This window comes from Cydia fagiglandana, chromosome 20 (assembly GCF_963556715.1).
Source record: "Cydia fagiglandana chromosome 20, ilCydFagi1.1, whole genome shotgun sequence".
NCBI lineage: Eukaryota > Metazoa > Arthropoda > Insecta > Lepidoptera > Tortricidae > Cydia > Cydia fagiglandana.
The window spans coordinates 14801390-14828041 of NC_085951.1; the positions used below are offsets into that span (position 1 = coordinate 14801390).

Here is a 26652-nt window from a genome sequence, read left to right on the forward strand (position 1 = left end):
TGTCGCCTGGCCTCAGGGTTTTGCCTGCTTTCGACGTACCTATGTACTAATAAAAGATTGGCGGACCTTATATCTGATATTGATATCATCTCGTAGCAATAAGAACTTATAAAAACATTGATTTTCCAAATTATCTATCAACATCTTTGTCACTCTTACTTAAAATTGAAGTACTTAATGAATTTCAGAGTTTTCATAAATATACCTACTATAGTGTACGTTCAATTCTAGATAAAAAGTAATGGATAGACACGTGCAAGCTGTAAATTTTAATTTTTATATTCAAACATACCTCATAGACACTATAGACAGATATCTTTTACAACGCCTATACAGGTTGAATAAATAGGGGGAAAATAACAGAAACATTATTATATGCGTAATACTAATACATCATTAAAGTAAGTTGTAAGGTGGTTGTAAGTGTAAGTATAAGGTTTCCAAAGTCATCAGCTAAATACAATATAGGAAAATAAGTAAATAAAACCAATAATGAATGCGTTATGGTTTACTTTAGTTTTTGACATAGTCTTTCTTAAGGACACAGAGTGTGTGATAATTGAAACGTTTCTTCATGTGCCCCGGATTACTCAAATTGTTTATACAGGAGTTTTGGTTAGTACTGGAACAATCACGAACGTTTCAGGGGGCTGACTAAGGGGCTCAAGGCACCTACCAAAACCTACCATACCTCTTTACGTTCAAGTCCCCCTCAAACAAAAAACCTGGATCCACCACTGCCATGAACTGGGTGCAAGAACCATACAGACAAACACTCGTCAGCTTTCTTACCCTAGTCACGTTCCTAATGTTAGGTATTTTTTTAAAGAATGCGAGTTCAGATAGTATATTATCGTATCTATTTAAAAGAGACATTTATTTATTGAAGTCGTATACTTTCAATATTATGCTTCATGTCGAAATAATGTTGCATATATTGTTGGTGTTATTAACCTGTACCACATTATTATGTGGCCTGCTCCAAGACGCCACAGGAGAGCGTGTGCCCGTGACTGACGATACGGGTCCAGGAGAGCCCTTATTTCTGACGCCGTATATCGAGCGAGGCGACATCAAGGAAGCGAGGCGGCTGGCACAAGTTACGCTCAACGACAGCTTAAACATAGAGAGCTACGCGGGCTTCTTCACCGTCAATAAGGCCTACGACTCAAACCAATTCTTCTGGTACTTCCCTAGCATGTCCCCGGACAAAGCCAAGGCACCCGTGCTCGTGTGGCTGCAAGGTGGTCCAGGAGGGTCATCGCTGTTCGGTTTATTCGTCGAAAATGGACCCATTAGAGCAGTAAAAGGACAGTTCGAGCGCAGGAAATACCACTGGGCACTGAATCACCACCTCATTTACATCGACAACCCTGTGGGCGCAGGATTCAGCTTCACCAATGATACAAACGGGTTTTGCACAGACGAAAAACAGGTGGGTGAACAGCTATATTCAACCTTAACACAGTTCTTCCAACTTTTTCCGGAGCTGCAACAAAATGCTTTCTTCATCACGGGTGAATCTTACGCTGGAAAATATGTCCCAGCTCTTGGTTATACTATCATGAAGAAGGGCTCAACGGCAACAATTAAAGTTAACCTTAAAGGTCTCATGATTGGTGGGGCTTGGATAAATCCCGACAGTCAGAAACACTATTGGGCATTTCATTTCTGTGACCACAGACACAATGTTCAAAACCTTATGAAAGGAAATCAAACGTGGACTTTGAATAGCTTTAACGAAGAAGACGAATACATTTCAGTATTAAATAAAAACGCTGTAAGAAAAGCTATCCATGTTGGGGACTTGTCGTATTCTAAGTTGAATCACTCTGTGTTTTACAAAATGGACGTTGATTTTTGTCAATCCATGGCTCCCTGGTTGTCGGAAATACTAGACCATTATCCAGTAACGCTTTATGGCGGAGAATTAGACACTATAGTACCATATGTTGGGATTGTAGATTTTTTGCAGAACCATTTCAATTTCACGGGCGCCTCGGAGTACAAGTCTGCAAAGCAGTACGAGTGGCGGGTGGACGGCGAGCCGGCGGGGTGCGTGCGGCGCGGGGGGCTGCTGACGGAGGTCTACGTGCTGGACGCGGGGCACTACTTGCCTGCAGACCAGCCCAAGCGCGCCTGGGATATGATCACGAGGATCACGAGCGGGAAGGGCTTTGACCAAAAAGAGATTTGCATTACACCATGATAAATAAGTACGAGTAGATAATAACAATTTAACATTTATTTTTGGTTCATATGAATGAATGTTTTTTTTTTTATTTCAGGCAACTAGTGGCCCATACAAATATTCGTGTTTAATTTGATATAGCTATCTATTAAACTGTTTAGGATTATTTTGTTTTTGCGCAACTCATATGTATAAGTACGCTAAATTTAATAATTTTCAACTATTTCTCAGAAACTTGTCAGAAACAATATTTCTATTACGATTAAGTAAATTTACAAAAAAAGTTTACTTTCGGTAAGTAAAAGTAAATACATTATTTTGGGATGTTTTTCATGGTTCTATTTAATTTCTACCCTGTATAGCTACTAAAAAAGAATTGCTTAGAGGACGTTTCGTGATTTTGTAACGCAAAAGCTACAATATCTAATATTGTAACTGCGTATTACTTATATACGCTACAATACTATTTAGGATCCATGTATAATTTTTATAATATTGGTTAACTATGAGCAATTAGCAATAAATTGTAATATTATAGAGCCAATAAGATACTCTAAAGGCTCCTCCTACACGATGTGCCAGCGCCGGACACTCCATGGGACGCATTTATGCATTAGAGGGAGTAGAGTACGTGATATTGCTATCTCATTCTACCGCATGGCTGCGTACCTTGGAGTGGCCGGCGTATGCCCATCGTGTAGAGGAGCCATAATTTGCGTATTTACCGTTTGGCTTCAAGAAATGGTTGTAGCTTAGTCTTGAAACATGAAAAAAAAAAACAATTTAATCAAAAAGTACCTACCTAAGGCCCCATTCGCACGACAGCTTAAAAAGCGTTGCGTTAAAACCCGACGTTGGCGCTTTTTTACCGTTTCCAATATTTGTGTTCATATGAACGCTTAAAAATCACTTGTGAGTCGTACTGCCACGTACGCATCTCAGCAAAGCCATACTTTATTTGCTATTAAGACGTATTATTTGAATATAGCTTGAATATTTCAGGAATTTGTAAGCATAAGTTGACATTTTTAAGGTGAAACTAATAATAATCTTGACGATTGACACCAAAAATTGACACTTGACAGCCAACTGACAGCAGCGCCGGCGCTTTTTTAACGCTTGTGAGAACAGATACACGGAGTTCCGTATGCTCTATTCAATTTGACGCCAACGCTCAACGCCGAAAATCGAACAGTGCTCGATAAAAAAGCGCCGCGCTTAAAAACCGCCTTCGTGTGAATACATACATGGTTATCCATTTGTGTCATTCAAACGCTTTTTTAACGCGCGTTGAAAAAGCTGCCGTGCGAACGGGGCCTAACCCTCTCTCCCTGTATTTCTGCCTCTATTTCCCTTGCCTGTATTTCTGTGCTCTGCCTGTATTTCTGTTTTCTTTTGTATTGTCTTCTTTTATTGAGGTGTGCAATAAAGAGTATTTGTATCGTATTGTACCTAGTAATATTCAATTTTGATACCCTCTTTGCCGAAATATGAATTAAAAAAATAAGTGAACATGGACCATGAATCTAGGATATACCTGGATCTGGCATGAGTGGTGGGGGTAACTGACAGAACGGGATAGTCTTATGTATCTTTCAGTAGGAGTAGCAGAGAAAGCGGTATTATTGCTTGTCCTTGTCACAGTCTCACTTTTTGTTTGTTCCCCACCTTTTTATTAGTATGGAGAATGGTGGGCAACAAATGAATTCGACCAATCACAGTGTCGCATTTGCGTATGTTTTGTCCCTCACGGAGGCACGCGTATACCACTTCCATGCGATCCTACCTTCTATGACATGGACAGATTCAATTCGAAATTGTAAGAAAGGTAAAATATTTGGACATATAATATTGAACTACTTACATAAGCACAAGTAGATATTAGGCGTTTGCTTTGCTTGTAAACTTGAACGTAAAGTCTATACAAGAATAAATAATGTTATATTGATATGATATTTTATCGACAATTGTCAAAAAAAAGTAGTTACAAAAAAAAATCTAAATTTATTAGAAACATAATATGTATTCCAGTTTCAAACACATTTATGATTCAAAGCCCAGATATTTCCTGCGCTCGAATTGTCCTTTTACTGCTCTAATGGGTCCATTTTCGACGAATAAACCGAACAGCGATGACCCTCCTGGACTGCCTTGCAGCCACACGAGCACGGGTGCCTTGGCTTTGTCCGGGGACATGCTAGGGAAGTACCAGAAGAATTGGTTTGAGTCGTAGGCCTTATTGACGGTGAAGAAGCCCGCGTAGCTCTCTATGTTTAAGCTGTCGTTGAGCGTAACTCGTGCCAGCCGCCTCGCTTCCTTGATGTCGCCTCGCTCGATATACGGCGTCAGAAATAAGGGCTCTCCTGGACCCGTATCGTCAGTCACGGGCACACGCTCTCCCGTGGCGTCTTAAGCACATTGTATTGTTGCCTGAGCAATAATTACTCACAATAAACTTGCCCTTGAAACGGTGGTGAATTAAATGATGGAGGAAAGTGTACCAAAAAACTCCATGTATAATATTGAGCAGAGCTCCTCCCTTCCGACATGTTGCAAGCCGGCGTTGAGCCTCCTCGACACTCGTGCGCGAATCGCGGCGCGAAGCCGCGAACGCTAGTGTGGCGTCGATTTTCGCAGACAGCGAAATCGACTCCATACTCGCATTCGCGGCTTCGCCCGCGATTCACGCGCATAGTCTGGAGGGGGGCTTTGGTCGAAGATCTACATTCTACATCTTTGCCTCTCTAACTAAAATTGAGATAGGTACTTAGTGAATTTCAGAAATATACCTACGATAGTGTGCGTTCAACACTTGATAAAAAGCGGTCAAGTGCGAGTCGGACTCGCCCATGAAGGGTTCCGTACCAGTAAGAAACATAATAAAATTGCAGTTTACGATTTATGACGTATTAAAAAAAACTACTTACCAGATCAAACCAATTTTCGGTGGAAGTTTGCATGGTAATGTACATCATATATTTTTTTTAGATTTATCATTCTCTTATTTTAGAAGTTACAGGGGGGGGGGGGACACATTTTACCACTTTGGAAGTGTCTCTCGCGCAAACTGTTCAATTTAGAAAAAAATTATATTAGAAACCTCAATATCATTTTTGAAGACCTATCCTTAGACACCCCATACGTATGGATTTTATGAAAAAAATTTTTGATTTTGAATTCTAAAGTATGGGGAACACTCCAAAATTTATTGTTTTTTTTTCTATTTTCGTGTGAAAATCTTAATGCGGTTCACAGAATACATCTATTTACCAAGTTTTAACAGTATAGTTCTCATAAAGTTACGGAAAAAAGTGGCTGTGACATACGGACGGACAGACAGACAGACAGACATGGCGAATCCATAAGGGTTCAGTTTTTTGCCATTTGGCTACGGAACCCTAAAAAGTAATGGACTGACAGTCTGACACGTGCAGGTTGTAAATTATGTATTTTATATTGAAACATACCTCATAAGCCCCCTCCACACTATGCCCGTGAATCGCGGGCGAAGCCGCGAACGCGAGTGTGGAGTCGATTTCGCTATGGGCCCGGCCACATGTCAGCGGTGCGTAGCCGCCGCCGCCGCGCGGCGCGGCACCGCAAAAATCTGCGGTGCCGCAAACCGCTCTGCGGCAACGCACGCCGCACCGCAAAATTTAGCGGTGCCGCCCGGCGGTGCCGCAAGGCGGTACGTGGCGACGCGCGCGGTGCCGCAAAACGTCGTGCGCGCCGCGTTGCATAAGAATAAAATTCGCCTACCAGACATGGCAGACATGGATCCCTTCACACGTGTTCTGCTTATTTAAGTTATTTTACAACTGTTACTTGGTTTTTCGAAAATTGTGCAATTTAATAGTATTAGAGACAAGAATATTGGATAAACATATTGTAATTAAATAGATATTTATTTATTTTGTTTCATTTGTTAGGAAAACTTACAAATACAAATAGAATAACAAGTTAGGTGATAACATAGAAACAGTGATTTTGGCACAAAATACAAAACAAGGCCAGCCCTGGCGGGGAAATATTTCGTACAATGTGATTAATTTCTCATTTAATTTGTGTCATCTACTGGCTACATGTATAAAATTAAATCATCAATTTTAATATAAAAAATGAGTTTGTGGTGAAATGACAAAACACGTCCCCATTATTTATTCCTGTTCTCCAACATATAACGAAACCAGTAATTAATTATCAATTTTTTTTTCAAATCTCTTCTCAGAAATTAGAAGGTTTGGTCAATTTTCAGTACTTTGAAGGCCATTTTCTCCTAACAGGTTGAGTTTGGGCAGCTAAAAAAAATACGTGTTCGTTATTTTAGACTACTCTATAACATGTATCAAAATAAATCAAATCGGAGTCGGACAGTTGGGTACCCTTCCTTGTTAGTCGAATTTTATTCTTTACTATGCAACGCGGCGCGCACGCCGCTCGGCGGCACCGCGCGCGGCGCCGCGCACCGTTTTGCGGCACCGCGCGCGTCGCCGCGCACCGCCTTGCGGCGCCGCCGGGCGGCACCGCTAAATTTTGCGGTGCGGCGTGCACCGCAGATTCCGCAGACCAATAATGAATCCGTTATGGTTTACTTTAGTTTTTGTCATAGTCTTTCTTAAGGACGCAGTGTGTGTGATAGTTGAAACATTTCTCCATGTGCCCCATTAGCCCATTACACAAATTGTTTATACAGGAGTTTGGTTAGTACTGAAACAATAACGACCGATTTAGCTAGGCGGCTCAATGCACCTACCAAAACCTACAGATTCTACAGAACCGTACAGACAAACACTCGTCAGCCTTCTTATCCTAGTCACGTTCCTAATCTCAGGTATTTTTTAAAGAATGCGATTTCAGATAGTATATATATATATATATATATTATCATGTCTATTTAAAAGGGACATTTATTTCTTAAAGTCATATACTTTCAATATTATGCTGCATATCGAAATAATGTTGCATATATTGTTAGTGTTTCTAGCCTATACCACATTATTATGTGGCCTCCTCCGAGACGCCACAGGAGAGCGTGTGCCCGTGATTGACGATAAGGGTCCAGGTGAGCCCTTATTTCTGACGCCGTATATCGAGCGAGGCAACATCAAGGAAGCGAGGCGGCTGGCACGAGTTACACTCAATGACAGCTTAAACATAGAGAGCTACGCGGGCTTCTTCACCGTCAATAAGGCCTACGACTCAAACCAATTCTTCTGGTACTTCCCTAGCATGTCCCCGGACAAAGCCAAGGCACCCGTACTCGTGTGGCTGCAAGGCGGTCCAGGAGCGTCATCGCTGTTTGGTTTATTCGTCGAAAATGGACCCATTAGAGCAGTAAACGGACAGTTCGAGCGCAGGAAATATCACTGGGCGCTGAATCACCACCTCATTTACATCGACAACCCTGTGGGCGCAGGATTCAGCTTCACCAATGATACAAACGGGTATTGTACAGACGAAACACAGGTGGGTGAACAGCTATACTCAACCCTAACACAGTTCTTCCAACTTTTTCCGGAGCTTCAACAAAATGCTTTCTTCATCACGGGTGAATCTTACGCTGGAAAATTTGTCCCAGCTCTTGGTTATACTATCATGAAGAAGGGCTCAACGGCAAAAATTAAAGTTAACCTTAAAGGTCTCATGATTGGTGGGGCTTGGATAAATCCCGAGAGTCAGGATCACTACTGGCCATATCATGCGTGTGACGACAGTCACAATGTTCAAAACTTTATGAAACGAAATCAAACTTGGACTTTGAATAGCTTTAACGAAGAAGACGAATACATTTCAGTAATAAATAAAAACGCTGTAAGAAAGGCTATCCATGTCGGGGACTTGTCATACTCTGATCTTGACTCGACTGTGAGATCTAAATTGAATGTTGATTTTTGTCAATCCATGGCTCCCTGGTTGTCGAAAATACTAGACCATTATCCGGTAACGCTTTATGGTGGAGAATTAGACTCTACAGTACCGTATGATGGTATTGTAGATTTTTTGCGGAACCATTTGAATTTCACGGGCGCCTCGGAGTACAAGTCTGCAAAGCAGTACGAGTGGCGGGTGGACGGCGAGCCGGCGGGGTGCGTGCGGCGCGGGGGGCTGCTGACGGAGGTCTACGTGTTGGCCGCGGGGCACTACTTGCCTGCAGACCAGCCCAAGCGCGCCTGGGATATGATCACGAGGATCACCAGCGGGAAGGGCTTTGACCAAAAGGAAATTTGCTTTACACCATGATAAGTACGAGTAGATAATATCAATTAAACATTGACTTTTTTCTCATATAAATATTCGTGTTTAATTTGATATAGGTACATAATAAACTGTTTAGGATTATTTTGTTTTCGCGCAACTTACATGTATAAGTACTATGCTAAATTTAATAATTTTGAATTATATATTTCTCAGAAACAATATTTTTATTACGATTAAGTAGATTTACAAGAAACGTTTATTTTCGGTAAGCAAAAGTAAATAGTTACACTGTTTTGGGATGTTTTTCATGGTTCTATTTATTTTCCACCCTATATAGCTACTAAAAAAGAATTGCTTCTAGAGGACATGTCGTGGTTTTGTAATGCAAAAGCTATAATAATATTGTAACCGCATAGATAATACATATGTATTAGTTATAAATTCAACTTGTTATTTTATGATCCAATGAAATGATATATTATTTTATAAAAAAATATATTTTTGAAATTCTCAAAACGAGCTCTTCCATTTGATAATTATGTATATATTTTGTATTTTATTTTATTTTTTTCCCCTTTTTATCTGCAATCGGCTGTTTCAGCCATAATCAGATGTTCTGTCTTTTGAGAGTTCTGAGAGGTATTCCATCAAATACTCTCTCTTGACTTTGATAGAATTTATCTTCTAGTGCCTTTGGTCTAGCCGCAGTATTTGCCACCTTTTCAGCCTACTCGGATTGTCGTTGGTGTTTACCAAGTCCCTTGCAAGTTCGTTTGTATGATTTTTTAGTCGTTCTTTGTATTTAACACAATATCTGTTAACTTCCTCTTTGATTGTTGGTATCTTTACGTATTCATGTATCTCTGTATTTTTTGCAAACCATGGTGCACATGTTACAGCCCTTAGGACATTATTCTGAAACCTTTGTAGAATTTCGAGGTTTGAGTTACTGGCCGTTCCCCAGAGTTCAATCCCGTATGTCCATATGGGTTTTATAATGCATTTATACACTAACATTTTATTAGTTAGTGTCAGAGGTGATTGTCGGCCGATCAGCCAGTACAAGCGCTTGTAATGAAGGTCTGCTTCTTTTCTCTTTGTTTTGATGTGAACATCCACATCCACATCAAAACAAAAATTATGTATATAACACGATATTGTTTGTAAAACTTAATTTTTAACGTTCTCATTTACTCCCCAAAAGTGGCCCCCATGATTAAAATTCATCTGTTTAGTGTTAACGCTACATGTCCGTCTTTGGGTCACTAATTTACATATGTGTACCAAATTTCAATTTGATTGGTCCAGTAGTTTCAGAGAAAATAGGCTTTGAAAGACGGACAGACACACAGTCGCACGAGTGATCCTATAAGATTTCTGTTTTATTCCTTTTGAGGTACGGAACCCTAAAAATGATTCGAGTCTTAGGTCTTATTGACGGTTAAGAAGCCCGCGAAGCTCTTTTATGTTTATGTTTAAGCTGTCGTTGAGCGTAACTCGTGCCAGCCGCCTCGCTTCTTTGATGTTGCCTCGCTCGATATAAGGCGTCAGAGATAAGGGCTCTCCTGGACCCGTCTCGTCATTTGCGGGAACACGCGTTCCCGTGACGTCTTGAACACATTGTAATGTTGCCTGAGCAATAATTACCCACAGTAAACACATCATTGAGACGGCGGTGAATTAAATGTTGGAGGAAATGTACCAAAAAACTTCATCGTTCTATTTAAAGTATTGAAATATGAGCAGTATAATTTAAGCTATGAGTTATCTAAGCTTCGCATACTTTTGTAAAAATATTTGAGTTATTAAAATATGATTATGAAAGAACAGATGACGGGTGTCCCTACTCATAGGCCCCAGACCTTCCCGGTATAATCAAAAGCGACGAGATACTTACGCAACCCAGAGTATGTCTTCGCCTCCAACACGACTGCTCGCCACTGATCCCGGTCCTGTGCAGTTTCTTGACTTTCTTGCCAGTTTTCAACCCGAGCTCGCGCAGATCAGCGTCCACCACATCCGCCCATCGATAACTAGGTCTTCCAACCGGCACAAAGCGACGAGATAGTTGTTTTGAATTCGCTTGATATCCCATTTATTTTCCACCCTGTATACCCGTAGCTATTTACTATTCCCAGGTACATTGTCATTTGAATAGTGCTGCTGACGCTGTAGCATGCTGCTCAAAGATGCCAACTCCCTGATGACGTGACGTGGTGACGTGATGAGACATATTAAATTATTTTAAAGTTACCTTAATAGCAGAGAAATGTTTATTTTTGTATAATAATTATGATAGATATAAAACAAGTTTTGAAAGTTTTACGAAATGTCATCTACTTCCACAGATAAAGCAAACAAAACAATCCAATTTAAGGCATCTCCAGACGAGTCAATTTTTCGCCAATCTGATTCAATTGTCCGATCGAATCAGGCCGTGCGGACGCAAACGCCATTTTTTTTTTGCATTAGAGACTCATTAGAGGGCTCTGATATCACCATTAAATCTAAAATTGGTGATCAATTCGGAAATTGACGCCATTTACATTTCTGATCAAATCGGTCGATTTGATCACTTCGTCTGGACTCCAATAAAACGTGTTTATGTTGTTTAATTATTTGCAGTTCTTCTAAAAAAATTACTTCACTTACTTCATTTTACCGTTGTGGAAGGCACGGAGCGACTTTCTTATAATTTCAGCTCTGAAGTTAACTAGAAAATAATACCTAATCCAATTTAAAAATAACTACACTGGGCTTGCTACACTGATAAGTGATAACCTACGGTTTCTAAACGGTCATATGTCAACATGAAGTTTTGCGTTATCATAGCGGCCAAGCGTTATTTAATAATATTAATTAGCTGCTTTGTTAGTCAGTCAGTAGTTTACACACTTTCAGAATGGCAAGGTTTCTGGGGGTGATTTTAATCGTTCAAGCAATAGCTTATTCTCAATGCTTCTTCCATCGTTATCCAGAGCTGAATTTGGGCGATAAGGATGGCGGAGACGCCGGGGAGCCGCTATTCCTTACTCCGTACATCGAGAGCGGGAATATTACTGAAGGCAAGCGGCTGGCACGCGTGCCGTTCACAGAAAGTCTGCGAATCAAGAGCTATGCCGGCTATATCACTGTGAACAAGACTTATGACTCAAATCAGTTTTTCTGGTACTTCCCGAGCATGTCGCCGAACAAGGAGTTGGCGCCGGTCATCGTGTGGCTGCAGGGTGGTCCCGGGGCGACGTCTCTCTACGGCCTATTCACAGAGAACGGCCCGATCCGCGTGAGGAATAACAAGTTTGAGCGCAGGAAGTACAATTGGGCTTTGAACCACCATATTATTTATATTGACAACCCTGTCGGCACTGGATTTAGCTTCACTAAACACCCGGAAGGCTACTGCACTGATGAGACACAAGTCGGTGAGCATCTATACTCTACTTTGACTCAGTTCTTCAAGCTCTTCCCGGAGCTGCAGCAGAATAAATTCTTCGTAACAGGGGAGTCTTACGGCGGGAAGTATGTACCTGCGCTCGCCTATACTATTCACAAGAAGAATCCTACAGCCGAAACCAAAATCAACCTAAAGGGTATTACAATTGGTAATGGGTTAAGTGATCCAGAGCATCAGCTTATTTACAGCAAATATTTGTACCAAATAGGCCTCATAGACTGGAACGCACAGAAGGTTTTCGAGGATTATGAAGCTAAGGCTAGAAGCTACATTCAAAATAACCAATGGGATGAAGCGTTTGATACCTTTGATACACTCCTGAATGGAGACCTAATTGATGGGAAAAGTTACTTCTACAACGTCACTGGATTTAGCTTTTATTTCAACTACTTGCACAGCAAAGATTATACTAGTTCCGAGACTGGAGATGACTTTGGACCTATGATCCAGAAGAGTGCTGTCCGCAAAGAAATCCATGTCGGAGACATGCCATTCAATGATGGAAAGGAAGTAGAGAAGCATTTAAAACAAGATGTTATGAAGTCTGTTGCTCCATGGATCTCTGAACTACTAGACAACTATTACTGTGTCATTTACAATGGACAATTAGACATCATTGTCGCATATCCTTTGACTCTTAACTATTTGCAGAATCTGAACTTTACTGGTGCAGAAGAGTACAAGACAGCTAAACGCTACATCTGGCAAGTGGACGGAGAGATTGCCGGCTATGTCAAGCAAGCCGGGAAACTTGTGGAAATCATGGTTAGGAATGCTGGTCACATGGTTCCTGCGGATCAGCCTAAGTGGGCATTAGATCTTATCACTAGGTTCACTCACGAAAAGACCTTTTATGATAAGAAAACTGAGTATAAAGGTCATTAATTATACTGTAATTTAAGTATACTTGTTATTGAGGCTTAGGTGTTTTGTTACTATGTAAATGAGTACTCATACATGAGTCATGTTCATGTTAAGTTTATGTTGATTTATCGTTTTGTACTAAATACCTACTTTTATAACAAAGCTGTTTGAATGTGCTCCTTTCATTTAATTGTTTTACATTCTCAGGTGGCAAATAAAAACTTGTTACCTACACATGTTAGTAATAAAGCTTTATCATTAAAAATAACTTGCTTAATGATGCACTATACAAGTATTTTTAGAACATAAAAAAATAACTAACGGGCTGTAACTGTGCAACTATAGGTAGCTATTTATGTATGGTATGGTACATCATAAGTACCGTTCATACAATGGAAGGTAGGTGAATAGTCTTATGGTTACTGGATATACATAGATAGTAATTAAATTGACTAAATAGCCCTTATAAATGGTAATTAAATTCAGACCTGAGTATTTTTTGTTCTATATCAGGCGTGGCTCAGTCCGCGATTTCGTCGCTTTGCTACAGGTAGCTAAAAGTCCATCCGTTCGACCCCAATTTTGGGGTTTGCCATAAGCCGCGCGTGGCGCTGTCGCCACCTAGCGGCCATATCTGCGCTGATCGTGACAGACGCGTTTTGTTAGAGAGTGAGTATTCTGTACCTAGTACTATTATTTATTTTGTGTCTATATCTAATTAAATTTATTGTTCTTCAAGTATTCATGATAGCTATAAATTACTTAACTGATGGTGTAAGTTAGTAACTTTGTACACCTAGCAAAAAACAATAAAATAACTTATACTGTTACTTTTTTTGTTTTTAGGTGGAAATTAGCATGTTTTGTTATGTTATGACACATTAGGTGATATATTATTTTTATTGAAATGTATAAAATACTATAATTTTGAAAAATATCTTTAATTTCAATATTTTGGTACTAAATGTACAAATTTTAATAAATGTAAATGTGTCTGAAAACTTGTTGCTTTTTGGATTGGATCCAAATTGTTATGCATTGTGCAAGATTATTTATTTTTATAAAGCATAATTCCAAAATACAACAAATTTCAAGTATGGTATTGATTGAATAATAGTCTGAAGTCACAATATCAAATGTCACTTTAATTAACTTTATTTACTTAATTTCTACTATTAGTAATTTAAAGGTATTGACCGTGGGGCCCTACACTCAGGTAGATGTAACTTTTACAAACCAAACAACTTATTCTAGTCACTGTAGTGAGGAAAACAGTTATGATTAGGTAATTACAAAATTGGTATTATGGAATGGAAAGCTAAATCTATCGCCCTTCAATGTAGGTAGATAACTCAATCTCTTCGGGTAGCTCGGTAATGTTGACATCGAAGCGGTCTTGCACTTCATTCAGGATCTTAGCGTCACCTTCGTCAGATACCATGGTGATGGCCAGGCCTTTGGTACCGAATCGTCCGGCGCGCGCCACACGATGCAGGTAGGTGTCGGAATCTTCAGGCATATCGTAATTGAAGACTATGTTGACTCGTTCAATATCCATGCCACGTCCAAACAGATTAGTAGCAACAAGGATTCTCTTTTGGAAGTCCTTGAATTGTTGGTAGCGGGACAGACGCTCGTCCTGGGTCATGTTGCGATGGATTCCAATAGCAGGGAAGTTCTGGTCGGTCAGCAATTGAGCTAGAGCTATGCAGCGCTGCACAGACTTCACAAATATCACTACTTGGTTAAATTCCAATACATCCAGCAGCTCAAACAGTTTCTTGTTCTTCTCGTTCTCCTTTAGCTTAACATAGTGCTGCTGCAGACCATGCAATGTCAGCTTAGCTTCGTCATCTACGTACACCTCCATAGGATCTTGCATGAACTTCTTGCACACTGGCCTGATTTCCTTGCTCAATGTAGCGGAGAACATCATCACTTGCTTCCCGTGGGGTGTATTTCTGAAGATCTCCTGGACGTCTCTTCTCATGTCGAGCGACTCCAACATTTTGTCACATTCGTCCAAGATGAAGTGTTTCAAATGCTTCAGGTTGAGCTTCTTGCTGTTGACTAGGGCCAGGATTCTGCCCGGCGTGCCGACGACGATGTGCGGGCAGGCTGTCTTCAGCACCTCCTCGTCCTTCTGGATCGGCATTCCACCGAAAAACACAGAAACTCGCACGCCAGCCATGTATTTTGAGAAACGCTCGTACTCTTTGCTGATTTGGAACGCGAGCTCACGAGTGTGGCACATAACGAGCACGTACACATGGTTTTCCGACGGCTCGATCTGTTGAAGCGTCGCTAAGACAAACACAGCTGTCTTACCCATACCGGACTTGGCCTGGCAAAGGATATCCATACCGAGGACGGCCTGCGGAATACATTCATGCTGCACTTCTGAGGGATGCTCGAAACCGCAATCGACTATAGCTCGCAATATTTCGGGTTTTAACAAGAAATCTCTGAAGCCGGAGCTGTGGATAGATACGTAGGATCCCTTAACCTCTTTCTTTGGCGCCGCTTCCGTCGCTCCGTCGGCGGTTTGCTGCTCTGCCTGCTCCTCGTCTTCGTAGTCCAAAAGATCGTCATTGTCAGCCATGATTTACTAATTACGTATATTACGGTAACTGTGTTTTTAAGTTTTTCACGCTAAATACACGTGAATTTTATTTTCAAAAACACAATTTTGTGATTTCACAATAATGGCGTCGGCGGCGTCGTGAGAAGAGTGTTGCCATATAAAATTAGTTATTTCTACTATCTTGCTTCTTATAAACCTTACCATTCACGTATAGACTTTTAAATCTTTTGTTTACAGTGTTCGAAAGGTGAGTTATTTTGTTGAATTCTAACAATGAAGTAAAAAAAACATAGTTGGTCAAACCAAATTTGTCAGTAAATAGCAGCAAATTAGATTTGCCCTATGGATTTGCCGGATATTTTGGCTGAAATATTGGAAATATTATATTTATTTTATTGTGGTAACTTTAGCGGGGAAATGTCATCTTCAGGGCGGCAGCAGTTAAATTATTACCCTGAATTTGGGGTAAAAAAAGTATGATATTATGAGCGTAATTATTTTATTTTCATAAAAACAAATGATCACAGTTTTACAAAAATACAAAACTTATTAAATAAAACTACAACATTAATGAAAACTATCGCATTCTACATGCCTACACAAAACTGTTTTTCATTCAGATTTTATTTTACTATTTGAAACACTACTATTTTCGACATACATAATACTGAAATTCTAATTAAAACATTTCTAGCGTATATAACTATTAATTCATTTATTAAAATGATTACAGCCAAGATTTTTCCTTATATAAAACAATATTCTTAAAATTCCAAAGTTAATCTTGACTCAATTTGATTGTAACATTTAACTTACATTACTTTTGCATAATTGAATACAACCAGCGGCTGTATTGAATCCTAAATTACTGTAATTGAATGTGATAAAGTGAATTGTAACCCTTAGGGCTAAACTACAATGAGAAGATCTTTCATAGTCGAACAAAATTATTTATACGTGCAACTGTGGCGCTGTCATCGCAAAACCGCTAACATTTAGTAGGGGGAAACGTTAGTTTCATTTGTTGCCACTGCAGCAGAAAAAATTGTACGGTAAAGCCCCTTTTGAGGGTGATTTGGGAACCTATTTCTGCGCCTGAATGCATCGCCGGCTGATTGTCCGGGTGTAAAGGGATTATTTGATTAGGTTTGCCGAGGGTTTTACAGTAATCAGTTGTTTAATTGTGTTATATTTCTATGCTTTCTCATCTTCGCTTTTGTTACTTTTGAGGAATAACCAAGAATTTGAAAAATGCGTGAAATTATTCGGTGGAGTTGGCGGTAATGGCGACGCACATGGGGCTTAGCTAAAAATTGTTACTTTATGGTGTAGTCTTTCTTCATAAAGTAGACTTTAGGCGGAAACCCACCCTCCACAAGCTTTTGTAGTAGTAGTAGTAGTAATCACTTTATTATACACAACACAGGTTTACTTTTTTTGCAGGGCTACTTTTTGATTCGGTTCCAGTCCTTACAAAGTTTACGGAGTTGATTTATAAGAAATCCACATAAATGGAAACCCTAGTTACAAACGAACAAAAACATTTGACTGACAAGTTTTCCTATTAAATCTAACATTTATCCGTCTGTGGTTGTAGAGGCACGCACGCCGCCTGACCGCTCAAGTAAGCGTCGAGAAAGTGCTGCGTGGAGTCGGCGGTGATAGCGGCGCCGACGCGCATGGTGGCGGCGCGCCGCTTGGGGAAGTCGACGGCGGTGAGCAGCGGCACGGCGTCGTCCAGCCCGACGTGTTCGCGGAGCATGTCGGCGGCTTCCGTGCCGTCTATGCCTGGGGAAAGTAAGCAAGTTACAGCTTGGCAAAAAAGAGTAGAAATTTTTAAAGTGGTAACACTGTTGTGTCGTCCCCATAGACTTATAATATATAGAGACGGTGTCTCAGCGAGCTGTCACTGTTGCCACTTTTGTTTAGTGTACGATTAACAATTTAACACCACCTTGCTGTAGCCATGTCGATAAAGTCATATCGATAAACTATCGACATTTCTTACTATTTTAATTTTACTTCAAAGGTTTGACGATATCTAAAATGAACAAAAACGCTTTTATTCTTTATTGTGGTTATCAGATCACAATTTTATCGTCACGCCCCAGCAGGGAACCAAGGGAAAGTTCGGATATTTAATTAAAATACATAAATACCTACTAAGATATGTGTTCCGCAATAATTGAAATATTTTATTATATTCTAATATATTTATTATTCATTAGCATTTCAATTATGTATATGTTTAACGAAGATATTGAAGCTTCAATTAATAGCTATTTCGTTCCGCTGTGTAGCGTTTATCGATATATAACATGATTAAAATCGACTTTTCACATCCCTAAAAGAGCACACATACACGTTTTTACGCACACATACACAGCCTGGATGCATCAAAAAAGGCAACACTTGATTTGAAGTTCACCTTGTCAACAGTATGGTTGTCCTTTTTTAACAAATGGCATTTTAAAAGAGCGAGGAGAGAGAAATGATATTAGTTGCTGCGCCGTGAAAGAGAACAGAAAACGTAGGGGCCTTGGTCGTCCCTTTCAAACCAATTTATATAAGAAAACGGGACGACACTACAGTGTTGCCACTTTTTAATTTCTACTCTTTTTTGCCAAGCTGTAGTTTTGGCGTTAGGTAGAGTTAGACCAAGAAAAGTCTGCAACGATTTTGATAGAACACGTAGTGCAAGTGTTAATATAAACGTTAAACTTCTATGAAATTATGACGTATAAATAACACTTGCACTGCGTCTGCTCGTTTCATCGTTGCTGACTTTTCTTGGTGTAACTCTACCTACTGTTAAGGAGAGACCACAGGAGAGACCCTACACTAGCATCTCGCGTCAGCGTCTAGTCAACTCTATGGCTGATAATTAATTAAATTATTAATTACCTAATCGTCATCGTCAGAGATGTGACTTATTTAAAATACTTGTATTTAAAATGCAAATACAAAATGCAAAATACCTATTTTGTATTTTACATTTAAATACTTTTTGAAGAAAACTATTTTGTATTTTATTTGAAATAGTTTTTGGGACCTATTTTCTATTTTCAAAATACAAAATACTTTATAGTAGGTAGGTAATGTAGGTAGGAGTTACAATCTCTTCTGATGTTACAATCCTGGCAACTCTCTCATTCTTTTAACATGGAACTGTTGAATCTTCTGTTTAGTAACGTCGCACATGACCACAAGCGTAGCAAGTGGTTAAAAAAGTGGAATCTTGAGTGTTGCGAGGGTTTTCAAGGCACGAGAGGAGAACAAACTTTTTGCCCTGGTGAAACACAAACGAGACGTTTTCATCACACTAACGAGAGGCATTATATATTTGTATTTTGTATTTAAATACTTTTTATAAAGTATTTTTCACATCTCTGGTCATCGTCATCAGAGGAGATCTGGTACGGGCAGAGAACCCTGGGAACTGGATGCTGCACTCCTCGATATCTAATGGCTGTTCATCCTTTAGGTCCCATATTACTTCTGTTGGAAGTCTTATATACATATAACCAACTTACCACTGTAGAACATGACGTGTTTAAACGGCTTCTTCTTAACGACCACGTGACGTGGGATAGTCAAAGTCCATGGTATCCTCAACATAGGAGGTCTGATACGAACCAAACCCTGATACTTACCTATGTAGAACATGACGTGGTTAAACGGTTTCTTCTTAATCTTGTGAGCCCGTGACGTGGGATAGTCAAAGTCCATGGTCTCCTCAACATAGGAGGTCTGATACGAACCAAACCCTGATACTTACCAATGTAGAACCTGACGTGTTTAAACGGCTTCTTCTTAATCTTGTGAGCCCGCGACGTGGGATAGTCGAAATCCATGGTTTCGTCATCAGAGGAGGTCTGCATATTCAATTACACAAACGGGTCTACCGCGATATAATTTCATTGTTTTTACCTTTAATTCCGACGTTTCAGCTGAGTTGCATCAGCTGTGGTCACGGAAAGACTGACGTCCCAACAAATGTCAACGGAGATATTAATAAAACAACACTAAACTACCCGAAATTAGTTTATAAAAATGTTCGGGGTAGACAAAGAAATTGCAGCTACCCGTCAAAGTTTAATGTTTATTGTCCACGGCACGACACACAACACTCACAGTATCCGTACACTGGTCCGAAGATATATCTGCTGGTTTCAACATTTGAATCACTGGTCCCCAAGTAGACGATAATTTGTAACCGTCCTCTCGATTGAAATTTTTAGGGTGTTTTTTGATTTCAATCGCCTCTCTCACGATCCGCGGATAATAGTGTCGCTCGTTGGAGAGGACTTTGGGTTTATGTAGCTCAATCCAGTGATTCGTTCCTGTTGTCAGCAAGTGCTCAGCTATTGCGGATTTGTTTACATGGCGATTTTTAACAGCTGCTATGTGTTCCTTTACCCTCTCTTGAATACTGCGCTTTGTTTGGCCAATGTACGCACTTCCACAACTGCATTCTATCTTGTGTGTTGTGAGAGAGGCGATTGAAATAAAAAAACACCCTAAAAATTTCAATCGAGAGGACGGTTACAAATTATCGTCTACTTGGGGACCAGTGATTCAAATGTTGAAACCAGCAGATATATCTTCGGACCAGTGTACGGATACTGTGAGTGTTGTGTGTCGTGCCGTGGACAATAAACATTAAACTTTAACGGGTAGCTGCAATTTCTTTGTCTACCCCGAACATTTTTATAAACTAATTTCGGGTAGTTTAGTGTTGTTTTATTAATATCTCCGTTGACATTTGTTGGGACGTCAGTCTTTCCGTGACCACAGCTGATGCAACTCAGCTGAAACGTCGGAATTAAAGGTAAAAACAATGAAATTATATCGCGGTAGACCCGTTTGTGTAATTGAATATGTGTACAAAACGCGAGAGTTTAAAGTGTTATAGAGGAGGTCTGGTACGGAACGGACAAAACCCTGATACTTACCTATGTAGAACATGACGTGTTTAAACGGCTTCTTCTTAATCTTTTGAGCCCGTGACGTGGGATAGTCGAAGTCCATGGTCTCGTCATCAGAGGAGGTCTGGTACGGGCAAAAGCCTGGGAACTGGATGCTGCACTCCTCGTAGTAGGACTCCGCTGAGGGCGTGAGGACGGACTCGGCGAATTCTATCTCGGAATCTTCGTCATCTGCGGATGAAAATAATTTCATTCTAAAAACCCAGAAGTTTTTTGGCACCTTTAGACTGAAATTTTAGTTTTTTTATTATTATTATGAATGGGCTTACTCATGGCCACAGACTAGCCGAGGCGTAGACGTGGCCTACGATGGAGCGAGCTCGCCCAGCGGAGCGGATGTCAAATCTCACCTATAAATAATACGACTGCGGGATGTCGCGCCATCTTCAACAGCGCCTGTTCGGTCAACACCGACACCGGCCGCTGCGCCCAAGGGAAGTTCTGCAAATAAACAATATCATACATGATGCTTGAATGCTCATATTTCATGCTATAACTCGCAAACATTATAAACAAAAAAAAACAGATGAAAGTTTACCATGGTTACGTTGACTCTATTTTGAAATATGGTGAAACACTATGGGGAATACTTGTTCACAGAATACTTGTAGGGTAAAAACGGCGTATAATGTTATTTAATGTAACCTGCAATAAGGGGTCATCCATTAATTACGTCACACCAATTTCTAGGTTTTTTGGCAAACCCCTTCCCCCCGTGTGACGTCACATTTTTTCTACGAAATCGCCAAATCGAATTAAGTAAATACCTAAGTATTATTAATATTTTATCAAAATATTTTACGATATAAATATTAGTAATTTTATAACCCAAAACCTCTTAGGAAAGAAAATTAAACGATTAAAAACTATTTTCGTTTTAAAAACTTGTTATTTAAATGTACAACGAACTAAATAATTTAAATAAATTTTCGGTTACTGATGAAGTTAAAGTGACGTCACAAAGTTTGTGTCTCCCCCCTCCCCCATGTCACAATATGTCACATTTTCTTGACCCCCTCCCTCCCCCTAAACGTGTGACGTAATTAATGGATGACCCCTAATATATTTATATTACACAACGAAGGTCTCAAAAATATCTGACACGATCTTATGTGTAGAGCCATAAGAGCGTGTCACATATTTTTGCGGACTTCGAAGAGTAACATAAATATGAGAAAATAATGCAGGACTGTACGTGTGTTAGGAGCGTGTAATTCGTGTTTGTTGGCTTATATAACTTATATTACAAGGCTGTCAAAGGCCTTTGTGATACCATTCCGAAATAATTAATTTTGCTTCTAATTCGGGCACTCACAATTGCGAAAAAGATATCAGTTTCTGAAGTAATCATGCTTACCAATCCTAAAGGATCTCCAGCAAGATGCTGTCTTCCGTTCACAGTCAGCACCTTCCCTGCCGAGTCCGTGATGACCAGGGCAGGGATCCCAGCGACTCCCAGGGCCGCCGGGAGCGCCGCCCGGGCTTCGGCGGCGTCCCAGGGCACAGCGAGAGCGCCCACCGAGGACACGGACTGGACTGTGCGGGTGAAGGATTGCTCGCTCCTGGAACAAATTATCACAATTTAAATATGTGTAAATAAAAATAAAAACTACGTAATCCTTGGGATCACATTGAAAGCGGAATTTCATGATATATGTTAGGGCAGGCGCGACTCTCTCCGCGATTTCGTCGCTTTGCAATATGTAGCTAAAATTACATCCGTTCTACACCAATTTTGGTGGCTAGCTATGGCGTGGCGCTGTCGCCACCTAGCGGTCATATCTGTCCTGATCGTAACAGACGCGTTTTGTTAGAGAGTGAAGTCTTCTGTACCTAGTACTATTATTTATTCTGTGGTTAGGGGTAGGTAGAAATAAACTTCTACGAAATCACGGGCAAAAGCTTATAAATAGTGTATGACATGAATATCTATAATCACATCCATGCTCCAGGTGATTTTAAATACAAAAACCTCCTGAAAACAGTCCTGTCTCTCATCCTAATCTCTGTTCAACCTGAACACAAAGATTAAACGTGTACCTGGATTAACATTTCAATATCTATCCGCTCCCCAAACTATAAACCAACACCAATACCATTCCAAATTGAACCTTACAACAACTGCATAAAGTTTAGAATTACACTAGCTTTAAACATAGATTTACGTCCGTTTTCGTGTGAAGAGTTGTCCCGCCGGGGTCGCATGTTATGCTTTAATAAGGGATGTATCGATATCTCGTGTTCGTACTTGATACCCATTATAGACAGCCGAAGGTAAGGTATACATTTACAGCCGTATTCATAAACAGTTAGAGCATTGATCATCAGTTGCTGATAACCGGATGTCACAAAACGTGATTCATAAACACTTTTTAGCGCTAAACAGTTGATCATCTCTTTATTAAATCCTCGGAAAGTTACGGAGCCGAGGACCCTTCTTTATCTGTTTATTATCTGCTATTTTACAAGATGGCGGTCACAAAACAGCTGATTTTGGCAAGAATCACAAGAGCAAGAGGAAAGAGTACGTTTTGGTTAAAATTCCAAATGTGAATGAAAAACAACTTGAATATGTGCAATTAATTACGTATTAGATATCTGGATATAGTACGAAAATGGCGCGAAACCTAAATATCCCGTTTTTTATAAGTTGTTTATGTGATTTTGTGTATGGTGATTTTCGTTTAACCAAAATATCGATGGCAACAGAATTCTATGATCGCGTAGTCGGAAAAATGCATCATAAACGGAGCTAGTTCCTCCCTCACAGCTATTAGGCGTTTGGAGAAATAGCTAGGTAAACCCTCAGATTCACTTAAATCTATGGCGGCCAGCTTCATTGCGCGCCATACAATCGCATTTAATTTTCGAAACCAAGTTTGGCTTGGCAAGTAATATTAGAGCGTTCTATTTATTAATTTAAGATCAGGGTGTTCGCATTTCGCAAACTTAAATTCAATTGAATTTCTGGCGCACATTTATACCTACCTATATAATATTATAGACCCTGTTGTCGCGACGTACGCGATCCTCAACAAAATAGCAGGTAAGTGTATGCCTTGGACAGTTTTAATTGTTTATACTGGCAGCACTGACAGAATGTTTTTAAAACGGTTAACGAATCTTTGACAGTAGGAGGAAGAAGAGATTTTTTCCCCAACGGAACAATGTTCGCGTGGCGGGAAGTAAGTTGAATAGAAAGAAAGAAGACCTGCGGGTTTAAATCGGTGAGTGTTAGAAATATAGTCTCATCTGTGATTGTATTAGAGAGATGAAGGGATAATTAAGAATGAAGAATGAGAATTAGAATAGAAACAGCCAAGAATAAGCCAAATGGTTGTGAGTGGACAGGGTCGGGCTATAAGGGGAGTTGTGGAGGCCCGCGGCGGAGAAAGAATCTCCGCCAAACAATCAGAATAGAATTTACGTTGTATCAGAATCTAAAATGAGTATAAATTTGGAAATCACTTCATCTCTCACTCTGTAGTATTATGTTGTATATTTTCAGATATATATCTTGTCGTTATGTCTCGTTAGAACTCAGGCATGGTTGATACTTTGGTTGTCAACCTTGCATATGTATAGACGTCACGACAAATTGGAGGAGATGCTGTGCGAGCATATTATTAGTAAGCGAAGCATGTACAGTAGAACTTATACCTTTTCGTTTGGCTCGGGAGGCTCCGAGGTAGAACGGAAAGGTGTTAGAACAGAACGGTGGAGACCTAGAAACTCACAGGACGGTGGAGACCTAGAAACTCATAGGACGGTGGAGACCTAGAAACTCACAGCACGGTGGAGACCTAGAAACTCACAGCACGGTGGAGACCTAGAAACTCATAGAACGGTGGAGACCTAGAAACTCATAGAAAGACTCAGAAGTTAGATGTACGTTTCACAGTTAGACATACATGAGGTACAGAGTCCATAGCCTAGGAATCCTAGTTTGGTCTCACATTAATAGAACGTATATATTTTTGTTGTCATTTAGAAGAACCCTATGCTAGGAATCCTAGCTCGGGCTCATTAATATAATATACAAAAGAAAACAATAAATACAAAAGGAAAATGTGTGTTTTATTTAATTGTGAATTTATTTGATGTATTTACCAGCTAATTATTGTATTTTGAAATGATGCGATATACGTAACGATGTATAAGTGTAAAGTAAAATGTCACAGGTGTTGGAGAGTGTGAAGTCGATATAAAAATCGATAAGAGTTGTAGGCGAAAAAACGCCTCATGTTCGTTAGGTTGGCAGCAGTGTGATGGTTTGTTCTTGTTACCATAAATTTATCCTAACAAGATCTAAGCGTTTCTTATTGGCCAATTTAGAAATTAAGGTTATGTTATTGGTTATTAAGGCCGATTACCAGATGACATATGGATTTGTAAATGGAAACGTACTTGTCAGCTTTGGCGCTCTTTTAATCTAAGGATAACTTCAGACGGATGTTTTGTATGAAAATGTTTGGTCTGAAGTCAGGGTATGAATGTTCGCAATCGTGATAAAAGTATAGAAAAAGAAAAGAAAAAAGAAAAAACATGGCTTGGCTAAGATTGTTATTGTTTGCAAGCGTTATTTAGATTAGTGGTTATTGTATTGTAAGTAATCTTATCGTGAAAGCGTAATAAGTATAGTTAACCACGGAAGATACACTGGGCCATTATTGTGCTATAGGCATATTTGTGGATAATCAAAGGAAGCAAGGATATAAACGTAAGTTTTCTCTAAGTTTCTTATAAGAATCCAGTACCACGCTAGTTTGGCAAACGTTATACAAATGAAACAAGAATTACAATAGGCGTAGGATTGTAAGGTATTATTTACTTTCAGTACGTTCAAAATGGATGACGCCATGCTAGTTCGTCTGGAGCTCATCCATGAGCGGCTAGCCAACTTGTTGAAGCAAAGCGCCGCCATGGAAACTGTCACTGAAGATGATCTCAATAAGCAGATCCAAAAGGTTGAGGAGTGCAATTCCAAACTGACGGATGAAATTCATTTTTATTTGGAGAAAAGTAGTCGAACATCAAGCGAAAGTTTGAAAATGTTCACCCAGACGCAGTTTCAAGCAGAAGAATGGAAAGTAGAGATGAAAGGTCTTATAAAAGGTCACTCTTCGGTCACAAAGAGCACAGCCAAACTGCCGAAACTCACGTTACCAACTTTTAAAGGAGATACTCTTAGGTGGGCCGAATTTTGGGATAGATATAAGAGTAATGTACATGACAAGGACTTACCAGATTCTGAAAAGATGGCATATCTTCTCGGCTGCCTGGAAGGGGAGGCTCTTCAGACAGTGGAGGGCCTCGGTATAACAGCAAAGAATTATGACGTAACATTAGGAATTCTAAAAGAAAGATTTGGGAACCAGCAAAAGGTAATTGATGCGCACTACGATGCCATCAACAACCTTCAAAGAGCAGCGTATAATGCCACAGACTGTAGAACGAATTTCAACATAGTAGAGAGGCATTTGAGAATTCTCCAAAGCTTAGGGGAAGTCATAAATGGTAACCATTTAAGATCGGCTATATTGTCCAAATTCCCAGAGAAGGTGGTTTATGAGTTGCACCTGTTAACATTGACAGACAACATAGATAACATACGAAGCGGTCTCCAAAAAATAATTACAGCAATGGAGATTGCGAAAGAAGTTCCAAGTAGTAGTGAAAAAATCTCCACAGCTGCACTACATATTTCTGCCTACCAGCGGAAAGGGAGGCCGGATAGCAGGAGGATATCACACAAAAAAGGAACCCTTAAAAGAAAACTACCTGACACGGAAAAGACGTCGAAAAATAAGAAAGCTAAGATGGCTTGCATTTTTTGCCAAGGCGAGCACTACAATGCATCCTGCACAGTGGTTAAGGATATAAATGATAGGAAAAAGAAGCTCGGCAAAAGATGTTACACTTGCTTCAAGGAAGGGCATAGAGCAACAACATGCCACAATAGGAAGCCGTGCTACTTCTGCAAAGGAAGTCATAATCAAGCTTTATGTCCACAAAAGCCAGGTAGGAGTAATAATAATATAGAATTATCTATGGCATCTGTGTCATCATCTAAAAATAATGACATCAATATTAAACATAATAATTGTTCTTACCCACAGACGGCAATAGTGGAGGTGGGGCAGAAGAACTCAAAAAAGACTAAGACACGAAGACTGATTCTTGACAATGGCAGTGGTCGCAGCTATATTACCAGGAAGCTTGCACAAGAACTTGACTTAGCAGCAGATCAGGAAGATGAATTGATGGTATTTGTCTTCGGTGCTGACGACCCCGTTAACATTTCCAGCCCATCCGCTGACATCCAAATCAGAACAAGAAGAGGTATCAGAAGAGATATTCGAGTAAACATTGT

The 26652-nt window shown here is 39.9% G+C and overlaps 6 protein-coding genes across 6 annotated transcripts in view; 4 read left to right on the forward strand and 2 right to left on the reverse strand.

Annotated features, from left to right (window-relative positions):
* Positions 1-925: 925 nt before the first annotated feature.
* On the forward strand, positions 926-2209 carry LOC134674907 (venom serine carboxypeptidase-like). The gene has a single exon (XM_063533064.1). The coding sequence runs from the start codon at positions 926-928 to the stop codon at positions 2207-2209; it is 1284 nt and encodes a 427-aa protein (XP_063389134.1).
* A 4396-nt stretch (positions 2210-6605) lies between these two features.
* LOC134674908 (venom serine carboxypeptidase-like) lies at positions 6606-8438 on the forward strand. Its single transcript, XM_063533065.1, has 2 exons — positions 6606-6729; positions 7167-8438. The coding sequence occupies exons 1-2, from the start codon at positions 6606-6608 to the stop codon at positions 8429-8431; spliced, it is 1389 nt and encodes a 462-aa protein (XP_063389135.1). The 3' UTR covers positions 8432-8438.
* A 2740-nt stretch (positions 8439-11178) lies between these two features.
* LOC134674767 (venom serine carboxypeptidase-like) lies at positions 11179-12873 on the forward strand. Its single transcript, XM_063532899.1, has one exon. The coding sequence runs from the start codon at positions 11292-11294 to the stop codon at positions 12726-12728; it is 1437 nt and encodes a 478-aa protein (XP_063388969.1). The 5' UTR covers positions 11179-11291; the 3' UTR covers positions 12729-12873.
* A 958-nt stretch (positions 12874-13831) lies between these two features.
* Positions 13832-15453, reverse strand: LOC134674648 (ATP-dependent RNA helicase WM6). The gene has a single exon (XM_063532768.1). The coding sequence runs from the start codon at positions 15307-15309 to the stop codon at positions 14032-14034; it is 1278 nt and encodes a 425-aa protein (XP_063388838.1). The 5' UTR covers positions 15310-15453; the 3' UTR covers positions 13832-14031.
* A 1408-nt stretch (positions 15454-16861) lies between these two features.
* Positions 16862-26652, reverse strand: part of LOC134674703 (nucleoredoxin-like) — a 68751-nt gene continuing 58960 nt past the window's right edge. Inside the window, exons 4-7 of the mRNA XM_063532828.1 lie at positions 21637-21841; positions 20630-20720; positions 20247-20450; positions 16862-17079 (exon numbers count right to left, since the gene is read on the reverse strand). Coding sequence (XP_063388898.1) covers positions 16862-17079; positions 20247-20450; positions 20630-20720; positions 21637-21841 — 718 coding nt within the window. The remainder of the gene's footprint in view (positions 17080-20246; positions 20451-20629; positions 20721-21636; positions 21842-26652) is intronic.
* LOC134674650 (uncharacterized) lies at positions 24807-26524 on the forward strand. Its single transcript, XM_063532770.1, has 2 exons — positions 24807-26300; positions 26399-26524. Exons 1-2 carry the CDS (start codon positions 25127-25129, stop codon positions 26440-26442), a joined length of 1218 nt encoding a protein of 405 aa, XP_063388840.1. The 5' UTR covers positions 24807-25126; the 3' UTR covers positions 26443-26524.